A 12978-nucleotide genomic window follows, 5' to 3' on the forward strand; every position below is an offset into this window, starting at 1 on the left:
TTTGAGAAACGTGGGTGCTGCCTGCCGCCACTGCCCCGCACTGCTCTCAGCGCTGAGCTGCCAAGCGGGATGGAAGCACCAGCTGCTAAGAAAACCCTTCTAAATAACCATCATTCCGCACGCATGTAGACGTGCCTGTGTGCGCGTATGTATTTCTATGCACTTAAATAGAGAGAAATACACTCGCAGCGTGCCCAGGCCCAGCACCGTGGGGCAGGAGCCGCCCGTGGGCAGGGAACACCGGGAGGAGCGGGGCCGGAGCGGGGCCGGGGCCGCCGGGCGCTGCGGGTGGAGAGCGATGTCCCCATCCGGCCCGGCTGCTCGCGGCTCCCGCATCCGCTTCAAAGAAAAGAAATTAAAAATAAATCAGTAAAATATATATATATATATATATATACACAAAATTAGGGGAGTTCTGTAGGTATAGGATTGTTTGTTTGTTTGTTTGTTTTTCTTGTGGCAGCGCGAGTGTCCGATCGAGGCAGTTCGGGTGCTACGAATATAAGACGAAAATACACCTAATTCCGTCGTCATATAGATATAATATATTTCACTCTCACCACATAAATACAAAACATCCAAATATCCAAAACATTCAGAACAAAAGTTAGTAGCAAGGGCTCAGCGCTCGGTTCGTTCCGTATTTCCCGACTAGTTGCCTAGAGACTTTTGACGTCAATAATTTACAATAAAATTACTATTTCCTTTCTGTCCAGCTCCTTCTGTCCACTTCTGGTCTATTATTAATTCTATGCACTACAGAAACCGTTCCACTCGTTGTCAGTCTGGTTTTTTTTGTTGGTTTTTTTTTTTTTTTTTTTTTTTTTGGTTACAGTTTGGTGGCACGCATTTATACAGTTTGTAAACGTCATGTGTTAAAGTTTAGAGAAAGAAACTTCAAACCAAAGCGAAGAAATATTATTAATATTAATATTAATATTATCCCAAAGAATTAAGTAAATACAGAATCCCTTTTCTGGCAAATTCAAGTACTGAAATCGAACGGGAGATCGATGCGGGATGTGGCCGGTGTGATACACGCGGTGGTGGAGAAAACAGCAGCGGGAAGCGGAGGGGATAAGGCCGCCACAGAGATGTATCTTGAAGTACAAAAATAACAACAAAAGATGCGCTTTGTATATTTTACGTTCGTTTTAATTGAAGTGTGAGCGATAACCGAGAGGGTTATTTAGGAGGAAGACCGCTGACGGCTTTGTGATGCGCTCTGCAGTTGTGTGGGAAAAGAAAAAAAAAAAATCAAACAGAAGGAAAAAAAAATAAAATAAAATCGACCATCGCAACGGATCTGGGTGCAAATCGAGTCGCGATTCCGTTCTCTCTCTGCGGACTCGTTTAGCAGAGCGGGGCGGAAGGCAAAAAGGGTGTTGCTGCAACCCGCGGGCTGAGCGCGGCTCGGGCACGGCGCGGTGCTGCATCCCGCAAGGCTCAAAGCGCTACGGGGATCGACCGTGGAACGGAACGGCCGCCGGGAAGTGCCCGGCTGCGGCCAGGGCCGGGCAGCGGTGCCGTGAGGGGGTGTGTAAAGCCAAACCTTTGTGCTTAAGTCACTGAAGTCCGGGGGGAAAAAAAAAAGAAAGAAAACCAAAACAAAACAACCCGGGCATCACCTGGCAGCTCCTCTCCCCGAATCCTCTCCGGGCATCGAGCACCCTGTGCGCTCTCCCTTTCCTACCGAAGCTGACGAACGCACGGACAGACGGCCCCGGGTGGACAGACGGACGGACGGACGCTCCCGGCCCGGCGGGGGCTGCAGGGTCCCCGCTCCGCCCCGGCCCTCTGAAGGAGCCTCACAGAGAGGGACGGAGGGAGGGGGGCATAAATATCGCCACAAATAGATACTATAAATATAAATACGGGGAAGTTACTTCGAGTCAGTCCAGTGCTTTTTTCTCAGCGCTTTCTTTATTGTTGGTCCGGGAGTAGGGCTCGAAGGCGGACGAGCTCAGGTAGCGGGCCGACAGTTCCTGCAAGTTGCCCGCCAGCGAGCCCGCTACGGCCAGCGGCGCGGAGGAGAGCCGCCCCGCCACCGAGCCCAGCAGCGTGGGCACCGGCAGCCCGAAGAGCCCGTGCCCGGCGGCGGCGGCGGCCGCTCCGTGCAGCGCTGCCGGAGGGGGCGGCCCCGCCGCGGTGCCGGCGCTCGGGGGGTGCGGGGATCCCCCGGCCGGAGCCGCCGCCGCCGCCGCCGCCGCCGTGCCGCTGCCCGCAGCCAGGCCGGGGCCGCGCAACGCCGAGCCCAGCGCTCCGCTGGCACAGGGCGGCAGGAGGCCGGGCAGCCCCGGCGGGGAGAGCAGGCGGCCCTGCTCCAGCAGCCGCAGGACGCTGCAGGTGGCGGCCGTTTCGGATACAACCGAACGCAGCTCCGAGTCTTTGCCCTGGTCCTTTTTCTGCTTGGTGCGCCGGTTCTGGAACCACACCTTTACCTGCGGGCCGGGGAGAGAGGGCAGGGTCAGGTGCGGGGGCAGCAGAGGTGCCCCGATCCCCCCACGGCCTTCCGCTGGGTTAGGGCAGGCCGGGAGCTTCCTGCCAGCGGATCCGGCCCTTTCCCTTCCGCCGCGGCCCCGCACGGCTCCATACAGCCCCGCACAGCTTCGCGCAGCCCCGCACGCCCCGTTCGGGCCGTGTCTATCCCAGGTGCTCCCGCACCGCCGGGCCCGCACGGGCTCTCTCTCCTGCTTCCCTCGTCTCTTTAAACCGGCTTTAGAGAGGAAACCTGCGCCCATACGAAAAAAAAAAAAAAAAGCGGGCGGGGCCGCGGCGGAAGGCCAAATAAAAAAAGCATGGCGGTCTCTGTAACCTACCACTATTGAACTTGTCACCGCTATCCGGCAGGGGAAAGAAAAAAAGCCAATTAGCTTGTCAGGGGGATTTATTGCTGGATGATGTTTTGCAGAAATATGAAGGCGGCTGCGGGGCCGGGGCCGCTCCCTGCGCAGTGCCATCTCTCCCGGCGGGCCGTGCCTCCCCTCGGACGCACGACGGGCTCTCAGAGCCGGCCGCAGCGCAGCGCAGCCCGGCAGCAGCTCTCGGAGCTGTCCGCAGCGCTCACAGCCGGCTCAGGGCCTCCGACTCCCCTCGCAGCTCCGCGATTCCCCCTCCGCGTCCTCGCGGCGCGTGGGCACCTCGGGCCCGGCCTCTATTCAACCCTTCCCCAACCCTCCGTTCCAGAGGCCTGCGCGGGGCGCGCAAAATGCGCGCAGAGCCGCGGAGCCGCCGGAATACGGGAGACGCGGCATTTCGCAGCCCGAGCAGGGCCGGTCCCGGTGGTACCTGAGTCTCGGAGAGGTTCAGTTGCCGGGCCAGCTCGGTGCGCTCCCGCCCCACCACGTACTGGCACCGCTGGAACTCCATCTCTAGGCGGTAGAGCTGCTCGGCTGTGAAGGAGGTGCGGGTCCGCTTGGGACGGTCCAAATCGAGGCCTTTGGGTAGGATGATCTCTCGGATGGAACCTTTGGCATCTGGCAAAGCAAGGCGCAGTCAGCTTTACACACAGGCAACCCCCTTCCGTTTTTCTTTTTTTCTTTTATTTTTTTCCTCTTTTTCTTTTTTCCTTTTTCCTTTATTTTTTTCATTCTTTATTTCTTCCTTTCTATTTCCTTCTTCTTTTTTTCTTTTTAGATCCTTTTCCTTTTTTTTTTTTTTTTTTTTTTATTTTTTTTTTTATTTTTCTTTTTTTTTTCTTATTTTTTTTTTCTTCCTTCATTATTTTTTTTTTTCCTTTTCTCTTCCTAAGGAATATAAGAAGAGAATCTACTCCCCTCTTTCAAGACAGAGATCCCAGTCAGGTTTGGGGTATTGGCCCTGATATTGTGGGGCTGCACCCAAGGAAGGGAACAAGAAACAACAAACCCGAGAGAGCAGGAAGGAGGGAGCAACGGGGCAATAATCCACCCTCTCTGAACCCATCTCGAATCGGCCCCGAGAGGTCGGGATGCTCCGGGCCGGGCTCTGTGGCCGCGGGCTTGAGCAGCCCTTTGTTCCCCGGGGCTGTGGGTGTGCTGGGTGCCCCCAACCCTAAAATATAAAACCATATTTTTAGACTTTTTTTTTTTATTTCATTTTTGTTTCTTTAAACAAGTTTTTCACACGATAAAAGCGTTTTGCGGGCCGCTTGCCCACTTCCAGGATTGGGACACCAGGGCTCAGCATCATGGGGGATTCTTTTGGCAAACAGGAGAGCAACGAGGGTAGCAATAACCCTGTAGAAGGCTCCCAGCGGCCCCGAACCCTTTTCTGTAGCACGGAGCGAAGGAAAGGGACAGACCTAATTGGCACCACCGCCAGGGTAGATCCATCCTCGCTCCCTGAATCCCTCCCAACTGTGCTGCCCGCAAATTTACCTCCCCGCTAAAATGAAATCAGAGGGAAGCACCAGCCGTAATCTGCCCCTCTCTGGGTCAATCGGTCGCGCGAGGATTAAGGACTGTTCCAAGGCCCCACGTTCCGCCTTGCACTCCCTCCTCCCCCCATATCGCACCTTGAGAAAACCACCGTTCCTTCGCGGACATATCTATATATTTTTGTCTTTCTTTCTTTCTTTCTTTCTTTTCTTTTTTCTTTTCCTCTGGAAGGAGGTGAGAGCAGAACGGTTTCGTTCGTTTCAGCCCAGAGAGAAAGGAAAGAAACAAACCGCCCGAGTGTAAAAAACACACAAAGCCCTTCGTCATCTCGTCATTGACTTCGGGCCGGGTGGCTGCACCCACACCCCCGTTCCGGGGAGGCTGAGCGCGGACCCACGGGGACGGCCCCGCACCCTGCTCGGTCCCCGCGGGGCGCGGAAGAAGCGCTGCGGGCCGCGGCCGGGCGGATCCCGCGGGCGGCGGCGGAGCGAAGCGGGGAACTCCGCCGCGATGCACCGCGTCTCTCCGGGGCTCCTTCGCCGGAACGGGGCAGCGCCGCACCCCCGGGGGCTGTGCCCGGACCGAACCCAGAGCAGAGCGAAGAGATGTGGCAGAAATACGGCGGCGTAAGCGCGGAGCACCTTCCCCACCCCGCGGAGCACCCCGGGCTCGTACCTCTGACCAAGATCCTCCTGCAGTAGTCCGGATCCGCCGAACCAGATTTAGTTTTATTACAGTCTTCGGTAGCTGCGGAGGCAGAAAAAGTCCCTTGTTGCTCCTTCAGAAAAGAAGTAGAGATATTTCCTTCAGCCCCTTTGCTGTCCTTGCCCTCCTTGTGTCCGTTCTTCGAGACCCGACTGGCTTCAGTCTCTGTGCTGCATCTAACGTCCATTTTGTCTTGTTTCCCAAACATGTAGTGCAATAAAAAGAAAACAAAAGAAAACAAAAGAAAACAAAAAGGAAAAATAGAAAAAAAATAATAATAATGAAGAGAGAGAGTGGCGGCGGTAGAAGAAGGCGAAGTCTCCGCTGGATATTGCACGGCTCAGGGTCACACCGGTGGGATCCGCACAGCACCTCGATGAGGGAAGGTCGGGGTCGATCCCACTGGCGAAGCTGCGGTTCCGTCGCTCCCCGCGTCCCGCTGCGCTCCGCGCGCAGGTACCGCGCTCCGGATCCGCGCTGCTGTGTCCGCCTTATCACGGAGCCACGCGGCTGCTGGGCGCCGGGGGACGCGCACTCGCTGCTTCAATTGATTACGGGTAATTTTGCAGCCTCCACATTTAGGTTACCTCATGAATACACTAAATTGTTTGGATAATATATCAGATCGTAATGGATGGTTTGTGTGCTTGTCCCCAATCAAGCGGAGTTTAGCCAGTGAATAAACCGAAATGATTGGTCTTGCTTTCAGGAAACACACAATCAAAAGACTGAGACTTCCCGAAAAAAAAAAAAAAAAAAAAAAGAGAGAGAGAGAGAGAGAGAGAGAGAGAGAGGAAAAAAAAGAAGAGAAAAAAAAAAAACCCAAAACACACACCCCCACCCCCACCAACACCCCCGCCGGGCGGGGGGGACGAAGAAAGAAAAAAAAAAACTTTTGACAAGATTCACCCGGAATTGTTCGCACCATTAGCAGCCATTATTAACTTTCTTCGGTACGCCTTTGACCTCCCGATGATAGAGTGGCTTTCTCCAGAGCACGCCAAATAAATGTGAATAACGCTGCCGGGAAGGGCTGGAAAAATGCAGTTGGAGGGAAGGGAGGGGTAAAAGGGGTGTGTGTGTGTGTATGGGGGGGGGGGGGGGGGAGAAGGGGGTGCGGAAAAAAAAGCCCCCGCGGATCCCACCAGACCCGACGGGTCGCACCGCGTACGCAGCTCCGAAGTTCTCCCGTCGGCGGCTCCGCGGGGTCGGGCCGGGCCCGCTCAGCGCTTCTCCCCGCTGCGCGCTATCCCCGTGCGCTGCGCTGCGCCCCGCGGCTGTGCGCGCTGCGGCCGTGCGTGTGCGTGTGTGTGTGTGTGTGTGTAATTCCGCACCTTCGCAACGCTGAACCTATTCGCAGAGGCTGTGCTCGTTGAGTGGAGGGTAGGGGGGAGAAGGAGGGAAAAAAAAAATAAATAAAAGAGCCAGCTTTGTGTGTGCAGTGGATCCAGCAGGGGGGAGAAGGAAGGAGAGAGGGGGACGGAGGGAGAGCGGAGATAGCCCGTGGAAAATCTCAGCTGCGTGATCCGCTGAAGGGGGAAAAAAGTTTTACTCTAGCGATTTCATTGTCCGGACTACAATATCTCTGAGAACCGCAACAGCCCGTAATCCAATAAGACCATTGATTAGGCGACAATGATTCAATTCAAGCAAATGGCCTTGTGCAAAGAGCATGCTCCAGCCCTTCTTGTCACCTTGCGGGGCAGAAGCCCTCTTCATGCTGCTCTCCTTATTCATTCCTTTATGGGAAACGTAGAACGAAAGGAGTGAAAGATGGCAATTATCTAATTGGACTATTAACAAACAATTCTCCGAGTGTGGCTGTCTGGCAGTGGTTCTCGGCCGAGGTGAAAGGCCACATGTTGCACTGCCCCATTCACAAAGCGTTTGGGGGCCTGAGAGAGAGAGAAAGAATTTTCCCTGAGAATTTTCCACACAAGCGCCGAACACCGGGCGGGCGGCTCCTGTCTCAGCCCCGGACTGCCGACCCCCGACGTGTCACCCACCGACGTGTCACCCACCGACGTGTCACCCCCAGGGCACGTCTCACCCACCGGGAGAACCCCGGCCTCCCGCACGGCCCCGCGGTGTGAGAGCTGCTTTTGGGTCCGGCCCTGGAAGGGACCGTCCGGAGTAATGGTCGGAGGGGGGAAGAAGGGAGGGAGGGGAAGAAGCAGGATGAAGGAGAGGGAGACGCAGGATAAAGAAGGGGGGGGTTGGGGGGAGGAGAGTGAGGGAGGGAAAGGGGGAAAAAAGAAAAAAGAAAAGGAAATGGAAAGAGGAAAGGAAAAAGGAAAGGGGAGAGGAAAGGAGAGGGAAAAAAAAGAGGAAAGAAAGAAAAAAATAAAGAGGGAAAAAGAAAGGGAAAAGTGAAAAAGGGAAAAAAGAAGGAAAAGAAAAAAAGAAAAAAAAACGAAAAAGAAAAAAAAGAAAATGAAAAAGTAATAAAAGGGAAAGATGGAAGAGGAAAGAGGAAAGAAAAGGGAAAGAGAAAGAAGAAGAAGAAGAAAAGAAAAAGGGTAAGAAAAATAGTAGGGAAAAACAGTGGGGAAAAAATAGGGGGGGGGAAGAAGGAAAAAAAGGAAAAAGAGGGGAAACAAAATAAAATGAAAAAAAAGAAAAATAAGCATGGAAAAAAAATAAAAGAGGAGAGGAGAAAAAAAGGAAAAAGGAAAATAGAAAAAAAGAAGGAAAAAAAAGCAAAAAGAGAAAAGAAAGAAAAAAGGAAAACTGAACAAACTGAAAAAAGGAAAAAATAAAAAGGAGAAGAAAGGAAGAAGAAAGCAGGGAAGAGCAAAGAAGGAAAGAAACGGGCAGTTCACAGACACACCTCAGAGAGTTGGTCTCTAGTGGAGATCTTAAATCTTGGTTGTTTTTCCACAGATAACAAAACAATTTATTGTTGTTGTTGCTGTTTGAAAATGCAGCTCGCCATTGAGGAGGTGCCCCCCAAGATTTTGATCAGCCACATTCATGCACGTAAGCAGATGTGCAATGGCCGTGCCACGGACCAGCTTTATTTTTCCTTACAGCAAATGAACCTCAGCAATCTTTGGTGGTCTGTTGTCATTAGTTACTACTTGTATGGCAGTCATACCCAGAGGCCCCAAATAAATCACAGCCCCATTGTGCGAGGCTCCATGCAGATCCAGAGGATGGAGTGAATTCGTTTCCTCCATGAATTTGCAGTGCTGCGTGACGCCTGTCGTGCCGAGGGACACTCATAAAACTGCACATTTGAGAGAGATTTGCCCATCCCAGGAGAGGTGCAACAAGTGGAGCTGACGAGCAGGGCTTTCTCACGTGGCCACAGTAGAGATTTGTGTTTAGCACGTAGCAGCTTTGCTGCGTGAAGCGCATAAATACAGATATAGCATATGCATGCATAGGCAAAGCAGTCAGTGTTGGATACATGTATTCAATGCTGAATAAAACAAAGTTCTCTTTTTACAAGCACTTTTTACATCAGAAATAATTGTTAAGGCAGAATGGGCATAATGATTCATGCGGAAGGTCTGCAAAATGCAGAGAGCGATTCTGTTTGTTTAGATGTGTGGGAGCACGCCTGCCATTTCACCCCTTGGTTTTCCTTATGCTAATGTGGAGATAAAAGTCATATAATAAAAATGGAGCGGCTGAACTCAGTTACTCTAAAGCAGAATATCTGCAGAATTAATACTGTATTTACGTGATACTCTTTTTTTTTAATTCACAAGGATGGCCTGATCCAAAACCCAGTGAAGACCAGGCAAACTTTGTTCTGTACATGCAGTATCTTAACTGTGAAACCCCTTCCTGTCCACAGGCATCGGTTCTGTAAGAACTTTCCCACCAAATGAGTTAAATTTGTTCTCACACATTACAAACAGCACAAGCACAAGCAGGAAATCCACATTATGACCATCTCTAAAGTCAGCAGCTTCTGTAGTGTAACAGCCACTACAACAACACCGTTCCCCTATTTTTGTCCATTTTTTCCCCTAGTCGACTTACATACAACACTCCTGCATATTATGTTCTTTCACGCCCTGGAATGAGCTTCCCTGCTTTCTCTTCTTGCTGCCATAGCTCCAGGGATCTCCTCAGCATCAGCACACTTACCCACGCACCACTGGATAAGCAGATTAGGGGTTACCTCTCTTCCTCTTAAATATTGCTTAAAAATGCCTTGGCACACTGCATGTGTACTCCCTTGCTGTACTTTGCTACACAGACTACTGCGATGCTTTCCGTACACAGCTTATCAGCTTGCAGAGTATTCCGATGCAGAGAACAACTTCATTTCTCATTGACTGCCCAACATCATTTCTGTTGCTGTTATCATGATCTTTCAAACAATGAGTAGGAAAGATGCCCATCATTGCTACGACTTCCTAATGGAGTCATAACTTCCTAACTGGAACCTCGGGGCCTGAATACCTTCCTGGTTGCTTCTAACATACAGAAAACACGGTAGTTACGTAGTGTAGAAGGGCCAAGAACATGCTCCAGCACATCCAACCCCTGGGCTCTGCAAAAGGCAAACGAAGGGGAAATCCAAATCCCTCCTTGTTGTGTGCATACACACAGAAAGTTGTTCTCTCATAGGGGTTCTGGTGACCATGAGCTTGAGGCACCTCCCTGACACAGTGCATGACATAGTGAACCACTGTTGCCCCCTGGCATCAGTCAGTCCTAGGGAAGAAATGGCCCTATCTGTGAGTTTCAACATATACACACCACTGTGTTGACCGCTGTCACGTGGGACCCCATACCACGGTAAAAAAGCTATCTCTTGGTGTGTTCCACCTGAAGTTATGGTCACAGGTGCACAAGAACTCAATTGCAGCAAGACAATTTGTCTTACAGGCAGACATCATAAAAATAGCTCTGCAGAAAAACGTGCTGGTATCATAAAGGGACGGATCCTTTTCCACCTATACTTCATCAGCTCCTTTTTTTTTTCCTGCTGTTGTGCCCACCATGCCCTACACTTTCCTCTTCCAGAAAGAATTCTACAGGGCAAAAGTTCAAACTGAATGGTTGTGTCGGACAACATCTATTTAAAATAAAGTACACACAGAAAATACTTGTTATTCCTTGTAGCTGTTGATTCCCATGCTTTCCTATACTCCTCCTCACTAGCCTGATGCAGAATGCAGACAGAGCTGCTGCTTAATTTTCCTGCATACTTTGTCAGTAATTACAGTATTGTCTCTTCCAGATACGAAAATGAGCATATTGGCAGGAATCAGCAGCACTGTTCTGGAGGCCAGTAATAATGAGCATGGGTATCACACGTGTATCATGATTAATCACATTTTGGTCATTATGAGCTGCTCCTTAGAGTTATCAATCTGGACAGTAGATTAATGCAAAGCTTCATATCATGCCCGTGGCTTATGTGAGTCATAGGAACAATGGGGAGAGAAAACCATGAGACATGATTCTTTTCATGAGGGAAAACAGCGAATTAAGAGGAAATACTGTTTGTTCTCTGACAGCACATTGAGAGCCTTCGGATTCAACCTCGGCCGTGTCTCTGGCTCCCTCCGTGACCATCAGCACTGAGCACTCAGCTTCCCTCTGCCTTCACTTCACCCTCTGCAGACAGAGGAATTAGCTGTACCAGCTCTGCTCGAGCACTCATGGGTATAACCTCAAAAGCTGCTAGCCCACGAGCCTCTGCTGCGTGCTAAAGCTCCTGCAATCCTATTCATTCCCATAGCAAATACAAGCAAGCTTGAAGGTTTAAACAGCTCACGAGGAGAAGTTTGCTAAGGTGACACAGTCAGGGGAGCAGACCCTGCACATACTCTTTTCAGCACTTCCATTTTAAACCGTGAAGATTTATTCTACATCAAAAGCAAAAATACAAAAATAATATATATATATATATATTTTTAAAAAAGCCCTGAGTTAAAGCAATTCAGTTCTTTCCTTCTGAATGCTACATTTGGGTTAGAGTCAACACAAAGCATGCCTCAAACACCTGTCGTTGTGCTCTTCAGGAAAAAAAACACAGAATGGTGGTGGTTGGAAGGGACCTTAAGGATCACACAGTCCCAACCTCCTGCCATTGGGGGAAGGCTGGGCAGCACAGCCTTGCTGGGTAGAGCCTGCCCCATAGGCACCATCTCACAGCTAGAGGGGTTTCAGGGAACAAACACTGTCTTTACTACACTCTACACTATGCCATAACTCTGCCATCATCACAGTGCTGGTGTGGCATAGCATCCAGGAGACTCGGTGGAGATCTTTATATGACAGATGTTGGTGTTTTGTTACTGGCTTTGCTCTACTGTTATTCCTCCCACAGGAAAGCAGAAATTTCAGCCAGAGCCATGAGAATAAACCATAAACAACATTAAATGTTTTAGAGGGTTTGCCTGCCTGTGTGTTTCACTCATGACCAACTAGAACACTGAGCTGCAAGCTAAACTGGGAATCCCTGAGCTATAGAACTTGAAGGTTAATTCGTATCATAAAGAGAAATGCGACCACCTTTGGGCTGGAGCTTGGATGTAGAAAGGCTTTCATTACCTGTAGATGGATGCCCAAAGGAATGTTTCAGCAAAGTTCCTAACAACACTTTGTCAAGGAAGATGATGGAAAACATAGCCAAAATATCATCACCATTTGGTTTGTAAGGACCTGTAGGAGATAGTGCATGGATTTCTGAAGGATACTTTGCCTAACGAATTTAAACACAGTGGGAAGCTGAGCATCACGATGGCAGACAGCTCTGAACATGGCTAAACACAAGGTAATGCAAATCATCAGTGATTAGCCATATAGCTCCAGTGATCTGAAAAGCCCTGAATTTCCAGCTACCTCTGAGGGAAAAGAAACTGCACTGAGAGAGTCATAAGCATCTGATGTTGCTCAATCTGTAGCAGCAGCCTAAAAATATAAAAGGATTGTTTACATTTATTAAACAAGAATAGAGCAGGATGCCAAAACCATTGGGATAACACAGGATTATGCCACATATCCCCATTAATTCTGCGTTCATATTTTTATCCTCTGCTATATCTCCTGAGAGAAGAGTCCAAAAATGCTCGAGAAATGGTAATGAAAATAATTACAGAGCTGATAGGATTAACATATGAGAGATGGCACAGTCTGGAATTATTTTGCTGAGAAGAAGATTAAAGTGGAGCTGATTGCAGAAGTCAAAATTCTCAAGAATGCAGCATCAGACCTTCATTTATCACATAATACGAGAACAAGAATCAAGTTAAATTAAAAAGTGACAAATTAGAATGAAAAGAAATTGCCCAGACATTTCATCACCTGTGAGAGCTGCTGGAGCAGACGGTTATGGAAGAAGGTATCTTGGCTTGATTTTAAAGTGAATTGGACATTGTTAGGATTATCTCATTACGCAGGGCTGCAAACAGTGATAAGTGTGATTGAATCTTACATCCCACGCTGGAAATCCATCACCCAAAGGAGATATTTACAGGTGAGAGATGCACATTGCTGTTAAGTTTGGGTTTGTTCTTTTCTGAAGAAGGTTTCTCCATTACTTTTTGTGCCCAGCTGGGACTTCAGGGGGAGGAAGTCACAAGAAGCATCCATGCACTGTGAGGCTGAGGACATGGGTTGTTTTCTGCTTGTGCTTTGCTCAAACCTTGGAGGATGATTTAACAAGTTGTGTTTGTAAAGCAAAGCCTGAAGTCTGTAGCACTGGCAGATGCTCGGAGACTATGCCTACAACCTGGACAAGACCAATTGGATAAAGAAAGAAATAACATTGATTTTACATTTGTAGATGGAAAAATGTTTAATTTTCTTTATATTATTGTATTAAATCACATTTTGGTTTGGTGGTGAAGAACAAAAAACGTTACGCTTTATCAATAGTGTCAGAAGAATGGAATGAGGTCTTCAGGGCCATGCTCTAAATCACCAGAAGTGAAAAACATTCAGA

The 12978-nt window shown here is 49.5% G+C and overlaps 1 protein-coding gene across 1 annotated transcript; it reads right to left on the reverse strand.

The window, feature by feature from the left end:
- Window positions 1-1892: 1892 nt before the first annotated feature.
- On the reverse strand, window positions 1893-5271 carry VAX1 (ventral anterior homeobox 1). Its single transcript, XM_042863929.1, has 3 exons — window positions 5034-5271; window positions 3289-3476; window positions 1893-2441 (listed from the first exon to the last, which is right to left on the reverse strand). Exons 1-3 carry the CDS (start codon window positions 5269-5271, stop codon window positions 1893-1895), a joined length of 975 nt encoding a protein of 324 aa, XP_042719863.1.
- Window positions 5272-12978: the final 7707 nt, after the last annotated feature.

The sequence above is a fragment of the Lagopus leucura genome, unplaced genomic scaffold, assembly GCF_019238085.1.
Source record: "Lagopus leucura isolate 7727_CA_CO unplaced genomic scaffold, USGS_WTPT01 Super-Scaffold_741, whole genome shotgun sequence".
NCBI lineage: Eukaryota > Metazoa > Chordata > Aves > Galliformes > Phasianidae > Lagopus > Lagopus leucura.

Excerpts from the sequence above, each read along its gene's own strand:
- VAX1 (XM_042863929.1), bottom strand. The coding sequence starts at position 5,271 with ATGTTTGGGAAACAAGACAAAATGGACGTTAGATGCAGCACAGAGACT. Across the intron at positions 3,477-5,033 it reads CAGGAGGATCTTGGTCAGAG|ATGCCAAAGGTTCCATCCGA; the intron begins GTACGAGCCCGG and ends TTGCTTTGCCAG. Across the intron at positions 2,442-3,288 it reads TGAACCTCTCCGAGACTCAG|GTAAAGGTGTGGTTCCAGAA; the intron begins GTACCACCGGGA and ends CCCGGCCCGCAG.